Here is an 18,692-nt window from a genome sequence, read left to right as displayed (position 1 = left end):
GGGCACCGGAATAGAGGCGGCGGAAAAGGGTAGTTGTCGGGCAGCGGCCCCTGCTTCCCCGTCAGACCTCGGAGTTGCGGTACTCGGACTGTGTTCCTGGGCTTGCGGGAGCTGGCGAGGCTCGGCTCTCCCCGCGGTGCAGGACGCGCTCGGACGGCGCCTGCACCCCCACCGCAGAGCTGGGTGGTGTTACGGCCCAGAGAGTCACGCGCCAGGGTCTCGGCGGGGATGTGGGGCCGCGAGTGAGTGTGGTAACTCTTGGTTCTGCCAGCTCCCCGAGAGCCCGAACCGGGGCTTGAGAGCCTCGCCACCCCGGCTGACGTTCCGGCCGTGGGCTCGGGGGCTCTGTGTGTGATCCCGCCTGTCTGGGACCCGCAGCGACCACCTACCCAGCGCAGTCAGGGGCGGGGCTGAGACCCGGAGCGGGACCCCGGCTGCCGAGTCCAGGTGTCCCGCGGGCCTCGATTCGGGGAGCAGGTCGGCGGGGGTCTGAGGGTTTGGCGGAGGGGCATGTCCGAGTTTGCGTTGGTCCCAGGTGGACCAGTAATGGGGGAGGGTTTAGGGCCAGAGTCCAGGGCGTCGCCGAGACCCTGAGATTTGAAGATAGGTTGGGGGCACGCCCATTAACCAAGTTTCTGGGGATGAGGACTGTGACCTGGGTTCAAACCCCGGGTTAGGGTCGTTGATTTAGTCTCATTTGATCTTGCCATGAAACGGGACTGTTTCCCTTTCCTTCTCCCAGGTTTTGTCTTCGTTCTGGAGGAGAGGGTGTGTGATTTCCTCTTCTCTGTTTGGCGTTCAGGAGGGTCCTCTGATGAGCTAATAGGGTAGCACCGTGTCCTCCAGGGAGGGTGGAAGACCGCGCTTCTCTCCAGTGGAGAGTACTGTCAGATGCGTCCTTGTCACCTGGAAAGAATGGATTGGCTTGTGGATTGACGTCCAAGGTGTGGTTAGCAGCAGTCTCTTCAAATGGGGACGCAGGGCAAGGAGGAACTTGCTGGAAGTAGGTTCTGGCTCTCCAGGCTTTGGCCACAACCAGTTTAGTGCCAGATTATCACCGTGGTCATCAAGTAATTGAGTAATAGTGGCAGGTGACACTGTGTTTGCCCTTCTAGTGTCCTATGTCAGGGAGCTCTGTGAATGGAAATCCAGGGAAACGGTGGAAATAGAGCCACAGTGAGAGTGGGTCTGAGCTGGCAGTCATCCCCTGCAGAACTTTTCACCCTGGGCTTGTTGGGATCCCAGCTGCTGACTTAATGAGGCTCCCCAGTGGGAGACTAGTTTTAGAAGCTGTGTGTCCACTGCTGGTTAAGATCCGTTATAGTGCCTTGTTTATCTACAGTGCCCTTACTTAGTGGCCTCTAATTCTCCGCGGTGCTATGAGAAGAGCATAGGAAGTAGGGGTGAAATGGGCCAGGGTCAGGGCGCACCACGGGTGGTGGTGAGGTCACTGTTCAGGTCTGGGACTCAGCTATTGTGGGAGGAGGACATGGACAGACACTCTACCACATCAGGGAATTTGAATACTGTCTTTGGGTGTGATGATGAAGAGACTGTCACCCAGGGGATTTCGGCTTCCCCTGTGGGTTCTGGAAAGCTTGCTGGAAACAGACTCGTGAGACATATTCAAATCAGTTTGTTTTCTTAAGCAAACACCTCCTAGAGATTGGGATTGACCAGTGAGTAAAGAATGACCTCACGCTGCCCAGAATTCTGATTCCATGTGTAATGCAAATCTTGAGAGGCGTCTGTTTCTCAGCTCTTGGGTGGTATTCAGAGAGGTCTAGTAACATTTGGTGTCACCTGGCTGGTGAGGGCAGGCCCCAGTGACCGCAAAGCTAAATGTTCTCTAGGGCATCTCCCTCTCTTTCAGGGGCTGCCTGGGTCTCTGGCGTGCGTGATCCATGGAGTCAGAGTCGGAGCTCTTGTCTGACAAGTGCTTTTTTCTTTTTCTTTTTTTTTTTTTGAGACAGAATCTCACTCTGTCACGCAGGCTGGAGTGCGGTGGTGCGATCTCGGCTCACTGCCACCTCTGCTTCCAAGTTCAAGCGATTCTCCTGCCTCAGCCTCCTGAGTAACTGGCACTATAGGCATGCGCCACAAGGCCTGGCTAATTTTTATATTTTGTATTTTGTATTTTTTGAAATGGAGTTTTGCTCTTGTTGCCCAGGCTGGAGTGCAGTGGTGCGATCTTGGCTCACTACAACCTCTGTCTCCCAGGTTCAAGCAGTTCTCCTACCTCAGCCTCCCAAGTAGCTGGGATTACAGGCACCCACCACCATGCCTGGCAAATTTCTGTATTTCTAGTAGAGATGGGGTTTCAGCATGTTGGCCAGGCTGGTCTCGAACTCCTGACCTCATGGTCTGCCTGCCTTGGCCTCCCAAAATGCTGGGTTTACAAGCATGAGCCACCGCACCCGGCAATTTTTGTATTTTTAGTAGATACAGGGTTTCACCATGTTGACCTGGCTGGTCACGAACTCCTGACCTCAGGTGATCCCCCCATTGGCCTCCCAAAGTGCTTGGATTACAGGCTTAAACCACCGAGCCTAGCGAGTGCTTTTCATTAAAAGGAAAAACGAGTAAGAGTAGCCTATGTTTTGACCTGACATCGTGGCTCACGCCTGTAATCCCAGCACTTTGGGAGGCTGAGGCGGGAGAATTACCTGAGGTCAGGAGTTCAAGACCAGCCTGGCCAACATGGCGAAACCCCATCTCTACTAAAAATACAAAAATCGGCTGGGCCTGGTGGCGCGTGGCTCTAATTCCAGCTACTCGGGAAGCTGAGGCAGGAGAATCGCTTGAACCTGGGAGACGTAGGTGGCAGTGATCCGAGATTACAGCACTGCACTGTAGCCTAGGCAACAGAATGAGACCCTGCCACAAAAATAAAAAATAAAAAAGAATAGCCCATGTTGGTGCTGAATGCTGGGAAGTGGCTTGTCAACATTGCCTCTGGTTTCCCTCTCCTGCTTGAGAAGGAAACTGCCAGGCCTATGGCCTGAAAGGTAAGTTGGTATGATATAGATGCTGCCAGAGCACACCCTTATAACCAAGAGTAAGAAAGATGGGGACTTGGCTGGGTGCAATGGCTCACGCCTATAATCCTAGCACTTAGGAAGGCCAAGGTGGGTGGATCACCTGAAGTCGGGAGTTTGAGACCAGCCTGGCCAACATGGTGAAACCCTGTCTCTACTAAAATACAAAATTAGCTAGGCATGGTGGCAGGCACCTGTAATCCCAGCTACTCGGGAGACTGAGACAGGAGAATCACTTAAACCCAGGAGGCAGAGGTTGCAATGAGCTGAGATTGCGCCATTGCACTCCAGCCTGGGCGACAAGAGTGAAACTTGGTCTTAAAAAAGGGAAAAAAAAGAAAGATGGGGACTTGCTCGGTCATCCAGGCTGGAGTGATAAAGTCACGGCTCACTGCAGCCTTGACCTCCCAGGCTCAAGTGACCCTCCCAACTTAGTCCCCCAAGTAGCTTGGACTAGAGGCATGCCCGGCTAATTTTTTTTTTTTGAGGTGGAGTCTCGCTCTGTCGCCCAGGCTGGAGTGCAGTGGCATGATCTTGGCTCACTGCAAGCTCTGCCTCCCGGATTCACGCCACTCTCCTGCCTCAACCTCCCGAGTGGCTGGGACTACAGGTGCCTGCCACCATGCCTGGATGATTTTGTTTTGTATTTTTAGTAGAGACGGGGTTTCACTGTGTTAGCCAGGATGGTCTTGATCTCCTGACCTCGTGATCCGCCTGCCTGGGCCTCTCAAAGTGCTGGGATTACAGGCGTGAGCCACCGCGCCCGGCCCGGCTAATTTTTAAAAAATTTTTTTTGCAGAGACAGGGTCTCACTTTGTTACCCAGGCTGATCTCGAACTCATGGGCTGAAGCAATCCTCCTGCCTTGGCCTCCCAAAGTATTGGGATTACAAGCATGAGCCACTGAGCTGGCCTCAAGACCCTATCTCTGAAAAAATAAATACAGAGATCCTTGATCAAATACTGGGTTAGAGTGCTTCAGAGGTGCAAGAGTCATCTAAAATATCAGCTCCTGCTCAGAAGATGAGAGGCCTGCTAAGCCATTCAGAACCCTGGGGAGTGTCTACATCCTCATGGGAGATATACTTACTTGAGACTGGCTGTAAACTACTCCCATTATTTTTCATGCTACGAAGGCCTCTAATCTTAGAATTAGCTCTTTTTTTTTTTTCTCTTACCTAGAAAACGCCAGGTCTTCAAGGATGTCTGCCGCCACCATGCCTGACCCATTTGGCTGCAGGCTCGTGTGTGCTGGTCTGGTGTGGACGGTGGAAGTGTGATTCTGCTGAATGTCAGGTTAGTGTGGGTGCTCTGCAGGTGGGCTGAGACTTGGCCCAGGCTTGCTGTTCTGTGCATGTCTTGCTAGAAGGAACCTTGTTTCTCTTCCCTGATGCCTCTCAGAGGAAGGCGTGGCCTCCTTTTTCGGGATTTAATGCCTTTACCTTTCCTTTGGGTCCTGCTACCCCTTATTCCATCAGTGGTTGCCCCATTTATTGAAACTCCGTCTGTTTGGTTCCTGTGCCACTAGACTCGGGCTCCGGCCTACCCCACAGCTGTGGCTCCTGAACCTCTGCCGCCTCTAGATTCTGTCCCTTTCTTGGCAACAGCTCTCATCTTTCCGAGGGCAACTTCTCAGTCCTCTCATTTAACACATGAATTTGGTGCCTCCTGTGTGTCAGGAAGGCACTTTGGAGGCGCAGTTCTGCGATGAGGAGCACTACGACTCAAAGCAGGGCCGGGGAGGATGGAGGGGTAGAGGGGAACTCTTCTGGTGGGCTGGCAGGGGGTCCTCTGAGCAGGGGACCTGCAAGTGGAGGCCGAGTGGTGAGGAGTGAGCCAGGTGAAGGTGTGTGGAGCATTCCTGACCTTTGTCCCCAGCCCTGCCCTCTCCTGTCCTGCAGCCTGCATCTTTGCTGAGTCCTCAGGGCGTTCCAGCTAGAAGTTCTGCTGTCTGTTAAATGCTGTACGTCTCCTCTCCCGCTGCCTGCCTGCCTCCCTCTCAGAGTGCACCTACAGAGCACCAGCCCTGCGTTCCCTGCCAGCCATACTCAGGGTCTCTATCTCTGACTCCCACACCTGCCTCACTGCCAGCCCAGCTAAGGTTCTCTTCAAATGTCTGTTTTCTGTCTGCCTCTGCCGTTCCCAGTGTGACCACTCGTGCTCAGCTGTATCTCAGGGAGGAGGACAGGTGCTGGAGCAGCTCGTGCCAGCTGAGCAGCCAACTGCAGAAACGTCAGGTGGGTGGCAGCATTCATGGGCACGCTGGAGAAACAGTTCCAGGCATGGGCCACTGGCAGGGAGGCTGATGGCGGCCCCCCCGCCCCCCACACTGTGCACATTCTGACTTCGCTTCTTCCTAGAGTTAGCAGTTTTGGCAGGCCATGTCTTGTTTGTGTCCACAGCCTGCCTGTCAGGAGTGAAGACAGAACATCTGACTTTTGGATCCGTAATGGGGGTGGGGGCTCCCCAGAAGAGAAGAGGCTTTGAGTCCTGGCCAGTGTCCACTACTCAGTCAAACATTCAGAAACTTACATGATTCTTCATCATCCCAAGCAAGTCTGACTGACCAATGGGGCTTTCTGTGAAGGCAGAAATATTCTGTGACCTGGGCTGTTCAGAGGGGTGACATGTGTTGCGTGTGCCTAGCAAACACTCAGGACATGGCCAGTGAGACAGAAGGGCTGAACTTTTGTCCTATTAATGTATTTATTTATTTTATTTTATTTATTTATTTTTTTTGAGATGGAGTCTCGCTGTTGTCCAGGCTGGAGTACAGTTGCACAGTCTTGTCTCACTGCAACCTTCACCCCCTGGGTTCAAGCAATTCACCTGCCTCAGCCTCTTGAGTAGCTGGGACTACAGGTGTGCGCCACCATGCCTGGCTAATTTTTTTGTACTTTTAGTAGAAATGGGGTTTTGCCATGTTGGCCAGGCTGGTCTCGAACTCCTGACCTCAAGTGATCTGCCCACCTCGGCCTCCCAAAGTGTGGGATTACAGGCATGAACAACCACACCCGGCTTTTTATTTAATTTTTTTGAGATGAAGTCTCATTCACTCTGTTGCCCAGACTGGAGTGTAGTAGTACAATCTCAGCTCACTGCAGCCTCCACTTCCCAGGTTCAAGCGATTCTCCTGCCTTGGCCTCCCGAGTAGTTGGGACTACAAGCGTGCGCCTCCACCCCAGGCTACATTTTTTTTTTTTTTTTGAGACGGAGTCTCGCTCTGTCATAAAGCCTGGAGTGCAGTGATGTGATCTTGGCTCACTGCAACCTCCACCTCCCAGGTTCAAGCAATTCTCCTCCCTCAGCCTCCCAAGTAGCTGGGTTTATAGGTGCCTGCCAACACGCCCAGCTAAGTTTTTTGTTTTAATTTGTTTTGTTTTTGTTGTTTTGGGGGTTTTTTTTGAGACCGAGTCTCAGTTTGTTGCCCAGGCTCCAGTTCAGTGATGCGATCTCAGCTCACTGCAACCTTGCCTCCTGGGTTCAAGTGACTCTCATGCCTCAGCCTCCTGAGTAGCTGGGACTACCAGTGCACACCACCACGCCTGGCTAATTTTTGTATTCTTAGTAGAGACAGGGTTTCACCGCTTCGGCCAGGCTGGTCTCAAACTCCTGACCTCAAGTGATCCACCCACCTTGGCCTCCCAAAGTGCTGGGATTACAGGCGTGAGCCACTGTGCCGGCCTCTCCTAGCTAATTTACATTTTAAATTTAAGTTGTCACACATGGCTGTGACCACCATATGGACAGTGTGGGTCTGGCTGCATGTGTCAGGCTGTGTCACATGTTGTGGCTGTCCCCACTGTGCACCTTTGCTTCTGCGGTCTCGTTTCCCAAACTTCTCTGCCTGTCAGAACCCCATGACACACCCCCATTGTAAAGCCTTCTCTGGCTTTCCTGCATCCGTTAGGAAGGTATATGGATGCCGCCGCGGCCAGCCCTCTGCAGTGTGTGCGTGGTGTCCCTCAGACTTTGTGCCTGTAGCTGCCCTTGGCCTTTGCATGGCTCCGCCAGCATCCCAGCCATACTGTGGCCAAGCTTGGGGCTTCCCTTGACTCCATGTCTGCACCAGGTGTCCCATTGCTGGCTCTGCCACAGAAACTCTCCAAAGGGCTCTTTCTACCCACTCCTGTGAGCTTTTTCTCCACGGAAACTGTGTTAAGGTCACCTTTGACCTCATCATTGTTCTGCAGGTTACCATTCCCCCTTTTTAAAAGATTGTGGTGAAATAATACATGACCTAAAATGCGCCATTTGAACCACCGTTGGGCGTGCAGTGCCGTGGCATGAAGTATGTTCACAGTGCTGTGCAGCCATCGCCACCTTCCATCTCTAGAACTGTGCCCTGCTCTTCCCTCTCCGCCCCTGGCAGCCGCCATTCCGCTCTCTGTCTCTGTGGCTTTGAGGGCTCTAGGTACCTCATATTTAAGTGGAATCCTACAGTGTTTATCTGTTTGTGACCAATGTAGATCACTTGGCGTAATGTCCTCCAGGTTCAGCCGTGCCATAGCTCTGGCAGGGTTTCCTTCCTTTTTAAGGCCATGTGACATTCCAGTTCCACCTTGCTAAAGTAGTTTGTTCACCTGGTCACTGGGGTGACCCTGGAGCTCCCTTCTGGCCTCACTGCCTGAGCTTGGTCACCTTGGCTAGCTGTCCTCCCTTCTCCACCTCTGAGCCTGCAAGGGCTGTACTCCACAGAGGTCCCATGTGCCATCCCTGACCGCAGCGCTTGGCTCTGCTGCAGTGGCCCGTCCCCGTGAAGGCTTCGCAGGCACTCACTGAGCCTCCTTTCCTCCCCTGCTCACTCCTCCTCTGCACTCTGCACCCCCACCCGCACTGTGCCGCTTCACCATCTGCCACCCTGGCCCGGGCCACTGTCCCTTCCTGTTCAGATCAGTCAGCAGGGTGCCTCAGCTTGTTCCCCACCTCCACCCTGGCCCCCGCCATCTTTTCTGCACATGGGCATGACTGAACATTTTCAAGTGAAATTCACATTCTCTCATGTCTCATCAGAACCCCCAAAGCCTCCCCAGTCTCTGATAACATATCCAGGGTCTTTTGGTGGCCTGGAGGAGCTGTAAGATCTGCTTCCTAAAGCCTCCACCCTGTCTGCTGCTCCTCTCCAAACACCGGACCCTACACGCCCCTCCGGCAGTACAGCACCCACCCTGCCCTTCATCTCTTGCTTGGCCCGTAAGCCAGTCCTTCCAGGCTCCTCTGGTCATTTCCCACGCGGGCCTCTCGCGGGAAGCAGTTTTCCTGTGTCCGCCCCCCACCCCCTGCAGGAGGTAAGCTGCGGAGGGAAGCATTGTGTCACCTAGTGCCTCGCCTCACACGGAGCAGGTGCCCAGCAGATATGTATTGGGTGGAGGACCCTCTCCCCGTGGCCTTTTATCTGTTTGTTCCCACGGGGTTTGCCATGTTTGGCTGCAGTTCATGTCACTCGAGGACATTCCTTCCCTGTGCCATTGGCTTTTCGACTCTGGCTCTGTCACAACTCCAGCTGTGCTATCACTGGTCCACATCGTCCCCTCCCGTTTCCTGTGACTCCGGTGGGAAGATCCTGTCTCTGTTCCTCTCCTCTCTCCTGCATCCAGTGCAGCACTGGGGCAAAGCAAGGGGATGGGGAACTGGCGGGTGGCCTCTCCTGGGCAGGCAACCATGGCACCCAGGTGCTCCCTGTGCTCCAGAGGGGCTGGGGAGGTTTCATGGGGTGAATAGGCATTGGTGAGCTGACATGTCCCTTGTCCTCCGCAGGCCTCTCGCAGTATCCAAGGCACCATGAATGCCATCGTGGCTCTCTGCCACTTCTGTGAGCTCCACGGCCCCCGCACTCTCTTCTGCACGGAGGTCCTGCACGCCCCACTTCCCCAAGGGGCTGGGAATGAGGACAGTCCTGGCCAGGGCGAGCAGGCGGAGGAAGAGGAAGGCGGCATTCAGATGAGCAGTCGGATGCGTGCACACAGCCCCGCAGAGGGGGCCAGCGTTGAGTCCAGCAGCCCAGGGCCCAAAAAGTCGGACATGTGCGAGGCAAGTGTCTTTGGGGTCTTTGTTTTGCGATCCCTGCAGTAGGTGTGGGATGGACGGGAGGACCTGAGAGCAGTGGATGGAGCCTCCCAGGGTGACACAGACTGCTTCTCAGGGGCCCTTCAGTTCCTTCTGCTTGTCCTGACTGTAGCTTTTGTTTGTTTGTTTGTTTTTGAGACAGAGTTTTGCTCTTGTTGCCCATGCTGGAGTGCCATGGTATGATCATGGCTCACTGCAACCTCCGCCTCCCAGGTTCAAGCGATTCTCCTGCCTCAACCTCCTGAGTCCTGGGATTACACGTGGCTGCCACCACGCCCGGCTAATTTTGTGTTTTTAGTAGAGATGGGGTTTCACCATATTGGGCAGGCTGGTCTTGAACTCCTGACCTCAGGTGATCCACTTGCCTTGGCCTCCCAAAGTGCTGGGATTACAGGCGTGAACCATCATGCCCCGCCTGTGTTAACTTCTTTAACCCACTCTGCCTCCCTGCCATGGCCTTCATGTTTGTATTCACAAACTCCAGCCTGTCCTGGAGGCAGGTCCCCAAAGACCCCTGTTCCCAGCGGAGTTTCCTGCTCCCAGCGGAGTTTCCTGCTCCCAGGACCCCCAGTGTTCTTGGCGGGTCACTCCATCAGCTCTCGATCTCTTGGGAATGAGTGTGAGTTTTCCCCCGTGGGCCACTTGTTTGTGTGGAGGACCTGGGTCAGGGCCCGAAATCAGGGCTGACTGTCGGACCTGTCACTGCAGTGCAAACAGGAACCCAAGCTTGTTCTTTTGGTTCCGCTGCAGAAGCAGAGGACGTGTGAGAGCTGCGTCCATTGCTGGAAACGCCTGTGAGGAATGGGGGGTGGGGAGCACCTCAGACCGGGGAAGGAGGGCACTGCCAGGCCGCTGGGGCGTCCTTGAGCTGGTGTTGGGGTTGCCCTTGGAGGAATCCTGTGACATTGTGGGGAGGGGCTTGCCTGATGCACTGCCACGCAGTCTTGGGGTCGGGGCAGCTCCAGGGCGTGCAGCCTCAGCACCGGAGTGACGGTGGCTGCAGCGGGGCAGCGAGGCAGTGGGGCTGCCGGGGTGAGCTGCCACACCAACATCCTGGAGCTTGGTGCCCGGCCTGTTCTTTATTAGGCCTCTCGCCTGTGCTGAGGCCCCTTCCAGGTGTTATTTCAGAGCCAATGACAGAGGCTGCGGGGCAGTGGGTAATGCTACCACCACAGAGCCCCTCACCCTCCGGCCAGCTGCTTCTCACCTCAGCCTCAGTTTTGTCTTCTGTAGAATGGGGCTTCTCACAGATGTTATCTCAGAGGGTGGCACTTGGGATTGAATGAGATGGAGCATGCAGGGCCCTTTTCATGTTGTCTGCTTCGTAAGCGCTCAGCAAGTATCTGTTGGGAACAGCCTCTGGCAATCTCTGTGATCTCTGGGTTCTGTTTTCCTCTTTAGGAAACATTTAAATCTTCAGATAAGTATAAATCTGGAAGCCAATTATTTTTATACAAAAATAGCTTGAGTTTTCCAAGCTCAGATTTGCATAAACCTAAGAGTTTGTTGCCCTGCTTTCCAACTAACAGATTTACTTTTCCTTTTCATGGACAGGGCTGCCGGTCACTTGCTGCAGGGCACCCGGGGTATATCAGCCACGATAAAGAGACCTCCATTAAATACGTCAGCCACCAGCACCCCAGCCACCCCCAGCTCTTCAGCATCGTCCGCCAGGCCTGTGTCCGGAGCCTGAGCTGTGAGGTGAGCCTCGCGATCACAGAACCTGTCTCTGTGGGAGCCCACATGCTTCCAGGTGCTCTGGATGGGCTCGGAGTCAGCACTGCACAGGGAGGCAGGCACTGGTCCTCTCTAAGGGCAGACCCGCAGATCAGCACAGCACAGGGTACAGGATGCCTCCGTTGTCCAAAATTGCAGAAGAAGTCATGTTGGACTTGCCGAGCGTTTTCTGAATGGGTGCTAGCTTTTGCACTTTAAGCACCAAACTTTTATTATTTGTCCTTTTATTATTAGTGTTTTCTTTTTTCCTTCTTTTGTGGCAGGGTCTCGCCCTGTCGTCCAGGCTGGAGTGCAGTGGCGCCGTCCTGGTTCACTGCAACCTCAAACTCCTGGGCTCAAGCGATCCTCCAGCCTCAGCCTCCCAGGTGGCTGGGACCACTGGTGTGTGCCACCATGCTCAGCTGGGGATTTTTTGTTGTTTCTGTTAAGACAGAGTCTCACTCTGTCGCCCAGGCTGGAGTGCAGTGGTGCAATCTCACTGCAACCTCCACTCCAGGTTCAAGTGCTTCTTCTGCCTCAGCCTCCTGAATAGCTGGGACTACAGGCGTGCGCCACCATGCCCGGCTAATTTTTTGTATTTTTAGTAGAGATGAGGTTTCACCGTATTGGCCAAGCTGGTCTCGAACTCCTGACCTTGTGATTCGCCTGCCTCGGCCTCCCAAAATGCTGGGATTACAGATGGGAGCCACTGTGCCCAGCCTTTTAAAAATTTTTTTGTAGAGATGAGGTCCCACTATGTTGCCCAGTTTGGTCTCAAACTCAAGCAATCCTCTGGCTCATCCTCCCAAAGCACTGGGATTACAGGTGTGAGCCGCCACGCCCAGCCCTGTGTGTCCATTCTTGATGGATGTATTCCTAAGATAGGAAGCATTTTTGGTTAGGTGGTTCATTGCATCAACATCACCTTTTTTTTATTATCTCAGTCCTCATTCCAAGTCTCGGTGATGGTCCCCTGCTGCTCTCAGCCTGCTGAGGTGTGGATGATTTGTTCCTAAATTACGTCGCTGCTGCTGTTGCTCTTGACCCTTAGCTCTTAGGTCTTTGTCTGTTACAAAGAATTCGTCGGCCGGGTGTGGTGGCTCACTCCTGTAACCTCAGCACTTTGGGAGGCCGAGGCGGGCAGATCACAAGGTCAGGAGATCAAGACCATCCTGGCTAACATGGTGAAACCCCGTCTCTACTAAAAATACAAAAAATCAGCTGGGCGTGGTGGCAGGCACCTGTAGTCCCAGCTACTCTGAAGACTGAGGCAGGAGAATGGTGTGAACCCAGGACGTGGAGCTTGCAGTGAGCCGAGATTGCGCCACTGCACTGCAGCCTGGGCAACAGAGCGAAATTCCATCTCAAAAAAAAAAAAGAATTTGTCGTTCAGTTACTAAACTTCCTTGTTATCGGTTTCCACCCAGTCAGACACACCGAGCTCCCTTGCTGTTCTCATTCAGTGTGGCTGTGTGCCTGCCCTCAGCTGTCTTCTCCTTTTAATTTGCTACCTCTGGTCTGCTAGCAGGCAGCTCAGCATGTCTTAGAATTGTGTGTTAAGGAAGAGTAAGTATGTTGTGAGGAGGGACCGAAGTCCTCTTAGAAGAAGAAAGTATGTGGGGCCGGGCGTGGTGGCCCACTCCTGTAATCCCAGTACTTTGGGAGGCTGAGGTGGGCAGATCACCTGAGGTCAGGAGTTCAAGACCAGCCTGGCCAACATGGTGAAACCCCCTGTCTCATAAAAATACAAAAAAATTAGCCAGGCGTGGTGGCACACACTTGGAATCTCAGCTACTCTTGAAGCTGAGGCAGGAGAATTACTTGAACCCAGGAGACGGAGGTTGCAATGGGCCGAGATCACGTCACTGCACTCCAGCCTGGGCGACAAGCGAGACTCCATACTGCCTCCCTCCCCGCCAAAAAAAAGAATAAAATGTGCAGATTTCAGTGCAGGGAGAGTGCAGTGGCTGCTTTGACCTGCTGGTTCTTCTGCATGCTCCGGGTGAGTAAGCTGGTACATTTGAGTCTGGGAGAGGTGTGACATATGCATGGGAGTTATTTATGGCTCAAGGTGGAAAAAAAGCAGTGAACCTTGTTGCTGGCCCTTGTAGTCCACGATGACAAGTGGTGTTGGCAGCCTGACCACAGGAGCAGAAGAGGACAGTCTTTAGCTCTCATGGTCCCCACCGTGCCACTCTCCCCTGTTATTAACGCTGGCTGATTTGTGCCAGCTGACTGAAAAGTCTGAAGAAGAGGCTTTGATTTGGTACAACTAAGTGAGGAAAGGGCTATCTGAGTCGCTGGTGTCCCTCCAGGTCTGCCCTGGCCGCGAAGGCCCCATCTTCTTCGGAGATGAGCAGCACGGCTTTGTGTTCAGCCACACCTTCTTCATCAAGGACAGCCTGGCCAGGGGCTTCCAGCGCTGGTACAGCATCATCACCATCATGATGGACCGGATCTACCTCATCAACTCCTGGCCCTTCCTGCTGGGGAAGGTCCGGGGAATCATCGATGAGCTCCAGGGCAAGGCGCTCAAGGTGAATGCAGAGGCGAGATGCCAGGGTGGCAGGGGCCCCTGCACTGCAGGAGTCGCTCTGTGCTGAGGTTAAAACCTGGAGCCCGGGTGGCGTCTTCCTCTCTGCACTGTGTGAATTGTAGTCTCTCGGCTTCAGGGCTGGAGGTCGTGGTGAGGAGCCTCCCAGGCCATCCTGCCTGCTTTACTGGTCTCTCCTGCCCCCGCTGTCCTGGTTCTAGCTGAGCTCTGGTTTCTTTGCTGCAGTCAGACCTCTGGTATCTTTGTTTCCTCTGGCCTTTGTCTCAGGGATGTCTATTAATCCCATTGAGTTGCACCACCGAACGTAGGCTCGGTGGAGCTGTGGAGCTGCGGCTCAGGCCAGGCCAGGTCATGCTCTGGTAACAAACAGCCTCCGGATCTCAGCACCTTCAAGCCACAGGGCCTGTTTCTTGCTCATGCTGTGTGCTTTCCAGGAGAGCGGGGCTCTGCTTCCTGTGATTGTCCTGACAGGCAGAGTGGTAGCTGTATGAAAATGTCGCCCCTAGGCTGGGTGCGGTGGCTTACGCCTGTAATCCCAGCACTTTGGGAGGCTGAGGTGGGCAGATCACCTGAGGTCGGGAGTTTGAGACCAGCTTGACCAACATGGAGAAACCCCTCTCTTCTAAAAATACAAAATTAGCCGGACATGGTGGCACATGGCTGTAATCCCAGCTACTTGGGAGGCTGAGGCAGGAGAAACGCTTGAACCCGAGAGGTGGAGGTTGCAGTGAGCTGAGATCGCACCACTGCACTCCAGCCTGGGTGACAGAGTGAGACTCCATCTCAAAAAAAAAAAAAGAAAGAAAAAGAAAAAATGTTGCTCCTTCTGCCCTCCAGAAGCATGGACGGTGCTAGGAGCCTTGTTTCTCTCAGCTTGTTGGCCAGAGCCAGTCACGTGTGCGTTAGCCAAATAGTGTACCCAGAAGGGGAGGCGGAGACAGGTGGGGAGCAGCGCAGATGGCCACTCACGAGAATCCCCCCGGGTGCCTTGGGTCGCTCATTAGGAAGGGGACAGGAGAAGCTCAACTGATTCCTGTGCTCAGGTGGCTCCTGATCTAGCCGGGGGCGGAGCTATGCTGTTGGGAACGATTGGACTGGTGGCACCGTGTATACTCTGCACGGAGAGAGTGCAGTGGGACTGAGCCTCCAGGAGTCAGGTCCTGGAGGTGGCTGTGAATGAATGGGGGTCCGGGCTGCCGGCAGCTTTGGCTAAAAGAGGCCGTCCCTTCCCTTTGCATTTCAGGTGTTTGAGGCAGAGCAGTTTGGATGCCCACAGCGTGCTCAGAGGATGAACACAGCCTTCACGCCATTCCTACACCAGAGGAACGGCAATGCCGCCCGCTCGCTGACATCGCTGACAAGTGATGACAACTTGTGGGCGTGCCTGCACACCTCCTTTGCCTGGTAACGGGCGCCTCCGCTTTTGGCATATCCGTTAGTGTAGAGCAGTCACGATACATTGGTTGGCTTGTATCTGTTCTGCCACAGATTTGGGAGAACAGTGCTTAGCCGAGTTTTCTTGCTGCCTCTGCGAGGAGCACTGGCCTGTGGGCACTTGTCAGTGAGCACAGATCTGGGCCGAGAGTCCTTGTTCTCTGGGCCTCTTCCCCTGAGTGTGCAGAAAAGTTACTGAGGTGGAACTCGCTTCTTCTTGGGTTCAAGTTATTCTCCTGCCTCAGCTCCCAAGTAGGTGGGACTACAGGCGACTGCCACCACATCCAGCCAATTTTTCTATTTTTGGTAGAGACGGGGTTTCACCATGTTGGCCAGGCTGGTTGCAAACTCCTGATCTCATGTGATCCACCCGCCTCAGCCTTCCAGAGTGCTGAGATTACAGGCGTGAGCCACCGCGCCCGGCCCATTTTTTTTTTTTTAAAGCAAATCTGAGTTGTATCGTTCCAGCCATAAATATGATCATAATACCGTGATCATGTCCAACAAAATGGACAGACTCCTGAGTGTTCTCCAGGCTGCAGGCCCTTGTGCAGTTTCCCTTTTGTCTCACAAGTGACTGCGCTGGCATCGGAGCAGTACCCCAAGTCTCTCTGGTTTAGAACAGCTCCCCCTTGCATCCCCTCCTGTCCAGGTTCCTCCCATCTGTCTTTTGAAGGACCTTAGTCATTGGCTTATGGAACTGCCTGCATGCGGGATCTGGCTGCTTGTGCCCTGGTGGTGTTCTTTTATACCCATGTTTTCCTTAAACTGGTAGGATCAGGAGCTGGGTGAGCGTCAGGTTTGCTTTGTCCTTTGGCGAGAAGGCTCATAGCTGGCGCTGTGTTCTTCAGGCTCCTGAAGGCGTGTGGCAGCCGGCTGACCGAGAAGCTCCTGGAAGGTGCTCCGACCGAGGACACCTTGGTCCAGATGGAGAAGCTCGCTGGTGAGGCGGGGTGCTGTTGCCGGGGCCTTGGCCCAGATGGCCGTGGGGCGGTACCAGCTCTCTGCTCTCCTGGCAGGAAGAGCTGAGGGAGGGAAATGCGGCTCTGAATCAGCCCAGGAGGAGCCTTCGGGGAGCTCACCCTCTGATCTCGGTGTGATGGTTGTGATTTCCTGTCTCATTTGCTTTGACCGCTGTGTGAAAGAATCTGTTCCTCAGCTAGGTGGGGAAAATTCACAGGTGGGCTGTCCCTAGAGAGAACTGACTGATTGAAGGCTTCTCGTCCCGATTTTGTGATAGCCAAGTGCTTGGCCTGGTTGGACCCAAGTTTTCCATCAAGGGCAGTGGTTCCCTGACCTCCCAGGTGCCTGGGCTTCCCCAGATTCCTGATCTGGGGCTCTGGGTCCTGTGTCTGGGGATCCTGGCACTGTGTCGCCAGCCCAGAAGCACTGGGCCAGTCTTGGCCAAGCTTTCCATGAGGGATGATTTGATCTTGGTGCAACAGATCTGTGGTTACGACCATTGTTGCACACCGTGAGTCATTAATAATGCTTCCCATGCTTCTGCTTGCAAATGACCGGCCTTCCAAACAGCTGGAGCTATTTCGAGGTGTTTCTGCAGGCAAGTGCAGGCGTGCCCTCAAATAAGCTTTGCCAGTGGACTCTTAGCAAGAGTGGAACCTGGTCAGGAAAGACAAAGCCTGGGAATCCACCCCCATGCCCTGTGGGTTGGCTGGCCCTGGAGCCATTTATTATAGTGCCAGTCATGTTTCTAGGCAGGTGCAGATGGCAAGGGCAGTGTCTTGGTGAGCTTTTTAGCACAAAGAGCTGGGTCTGTCGAAGCCTTTGTGAGAGCTGGAAACGCAGGTGTGCTGGGCATGCGAAGTGTGGGGTTTCGGGCTCAGGGCCTCAGACAGACCTGGGTTCGCATCCTGGCACTGCTTCTCACGTGCACCCTTCCCTTTGGGTCTCGTGATATGAAATGGAGATGTCGTCATTTGTGAGGGCTCCATGAAGATTCATTGAAATGGCAAATACTCATTTCTTCATCTGTGAAATGGAGATAATAGTGCTGACGTCAGAACAGCTGAGAGGACTAAATGAAATGATGTTGGATGCAGCCATAAAGAAGAGTGAAGTCGGGCACTGGTGCATGCCTGGAATCCCAGCACTTGGGAGACCGAGACAGGCGGATTGCTTGAGCTCAGGAGTTTGAGACCAGCCTGAGCAACATAGGGAGGTCCAGCCTCCACAAAAAATATGAAAAGTAGCTGGGCGTGGTGGCACATGCCTGTAGTCCCAGCTACTTGGAAGGCTTCATTGGGAGGATCACTTGATCCCAGAAGATTGAGGCTGCAGTGAGCCGCGATCGTGCCACTGCATTCCAGCCTGGGCAACAGAGCCAGACCGTGTCTCAAAGAAGATGGGAATAGTAGACACTGGGGACTCCAGAAGGAGGGAGGGAGGGAGGTAGGGAGGGGAGCAAGGGCTGAAATACTTTCTATCGGATACTATCTGGGCATATTACTTCCTGTGGTTCACTGTCTGGGTGACAGGATTCATAGAAGCCCAAACTTTAGCACCACGCAGCATACCCTTGTAACAGCCGCACACGTACGCCCTCAATCTAAAATAAAAGTGGATTGGGAGGCCGAGGCAGGCGGATCATGAGGTCAGGAGTTCGAGACCAGCCTGGCAGATATGGTGAAATCCTGTCTCTACTAAAAATGCAAAAATTAGCTAGGTGTGGTGGCAAGCGCCTATAGTCCCAGCTACTCAGGAGGCTGAGGCAGAAGAATCACTTGAACCCGGGAGGCAGAGGTCGCAGTGAGCCGAGATGGTGCCATTGCATTCCAGCCTGGGTGACAGAGCAAGATTCCGTCTCAAAAAAAAAAAGTGGAAAAAAAAGAAACAATGTGTAGATCCTCAAGAACTGTGGCCGACTGGGTGTGCTCCGTAGACACACTGTTGGCGTTTTTCTCACTGGTTTGAGTTTTCTCACCAGCAAAGAACAGCTGACGGTCTTTCCGTAGGTGCTTCTAAGAGAGATGTGTGGTGCCCTGGGCTAAGTAGACAGCAACTGAGCCCTCCCTCCCACCCCAGGGCTCCCAGAGCAGCAGGGAGCATGGGACCTGGCCGCAGCCAGGAATCTACACTGACTGGCTCAGCCCACCATGTGCCTTGGGCTGAAGTCAGGGGACAAGACTGTTTGTATTTGTAACTGTCCGTGTTGTCTGTCTTGCAGATTTAGAAGAGGAATCAGAAAGCTGGGACAACTCTGAGGCTGAAGAGGAAGAGAAAGCCCCTGTGTTGACGGAGGGTGTAGAAGGGCGGGAGCTGACCCAGGGCCCAGCAGAGTCCTCCTCTCTCTCAGGCTGTGGGAGCTGGCAGCCCCGGAAGCTGCCAGTCTTCAAGTCCCTCCGGCACATGAGGCAGGTAGGCAGCAGGGGCAAAGCACATCAGGAACTCGGGAGGAGAGCCCAGCCGTCCCTGCCCACACGCCTTGCCTCTGGACCCTGCATCTTCAAAACCCTGCAGGAAGTGACTGACAGCCTCCTCGGTGGGTGGCTGGGGGCACGGGGCGTCGGGGGTATTAGCCCTAGGATCAGTGCTCACCTTTCAATGATGACCTAAGTATCTTCAAAGAAAAGCCCACATAGTTGGCATCCCATGGTCCTCTAATCCTCTAAGAACCTCCTAAAGGCATTGAACAGCACCATAATTGGTTTGGATGCAGCCTGGACCCTGCCCATTGAAAGTCATGGTCATTCTTGGCTGGGTGCGGTGGCTCACACTTGTAATCCCAGCACTTTGTGAGGCCGAGGGGGGCGGATCACGAGGTCAGGAGATCGAGACCAGCCTGGCCAACATAGTGAAACCCCATCTCTACTAAAATATAAAAATTAGCTGGCCATGGTGGTGTGCACCTGTAGTCCCAGCTACTCG

At 54.0% G+C, this 18,692-nt stretch overlaps 1 protein-coding gene across 11 annotated transcripts in view; it reads left to right on the top strand.

Annotated features, from left to right (window-relative positions):
• The first annotated feature begins 27 nt into the window (after positions 1-27).
• Positions 28-18,692, top strand: part of LOC105491074 (folliculin) — a 34,180-nt gene continuing 15,515 nt past the window's right edge. For 2 of the 11 annotated variants that reach the window (XR_011615431.1, XR_011615430.1), the window contains exons 1-9: positions 249-477; positions 4,220-4,333; positions 5,184-5,274; positions 8,795-9,067; positions 10,658-10,804; positions 13,135-13,356; positions 14,617-14,777; positions 15,659-15,750; positions 17,992-18,182. Coding sequence is in view for 9 of the 11 variants with exons in the window: in XM_011757214.3 (XP_011755516.2) it covers positions 8,819-9,067; positions 10,658-10,804; positions 13,135-13,356; positions 14,617-14,777; positions 15,659-15,750; positions 17,992-18,182 (1,062 nt within the window). In the remaining 2 variants the exon portion in view is untranslated. Of the gene's footprint in view, positions 478-742; positions 945-1,648; positions 4,334-5,183; positions 5,275-8,794; positions 9,068-9,118; positions 9,723-10,657; positions 10,805-13,134; positions 13,357-14,616; positions 14,778-15,658; positions 15,751-17,991; positions 18,183-18,692 lie in introns of those variants that run through there. The other 9 variants (XM_011757213.3, XM_011757214.3, XM_011757211.3 and 6 more) reach the window with 9 other exon arrangements.

The sequence above is a fragment of the Macaca nemestrina genome, chromosome 17, assembly GCF_043159975.1.
Source record: "Macaca nemestrina isolate mMacNem1 chromosome 17, mMacNem.hap1, whole genome shotgun sequence".
NCBI lineage: Eukaryota > Metazoa > Chordata > Mammalia > Primates > Cercopithecidae > Macaca > Macaca nemestrina.
This window is presented reverse-complemented; position numbering and strand designations above follow the sequence as displayed.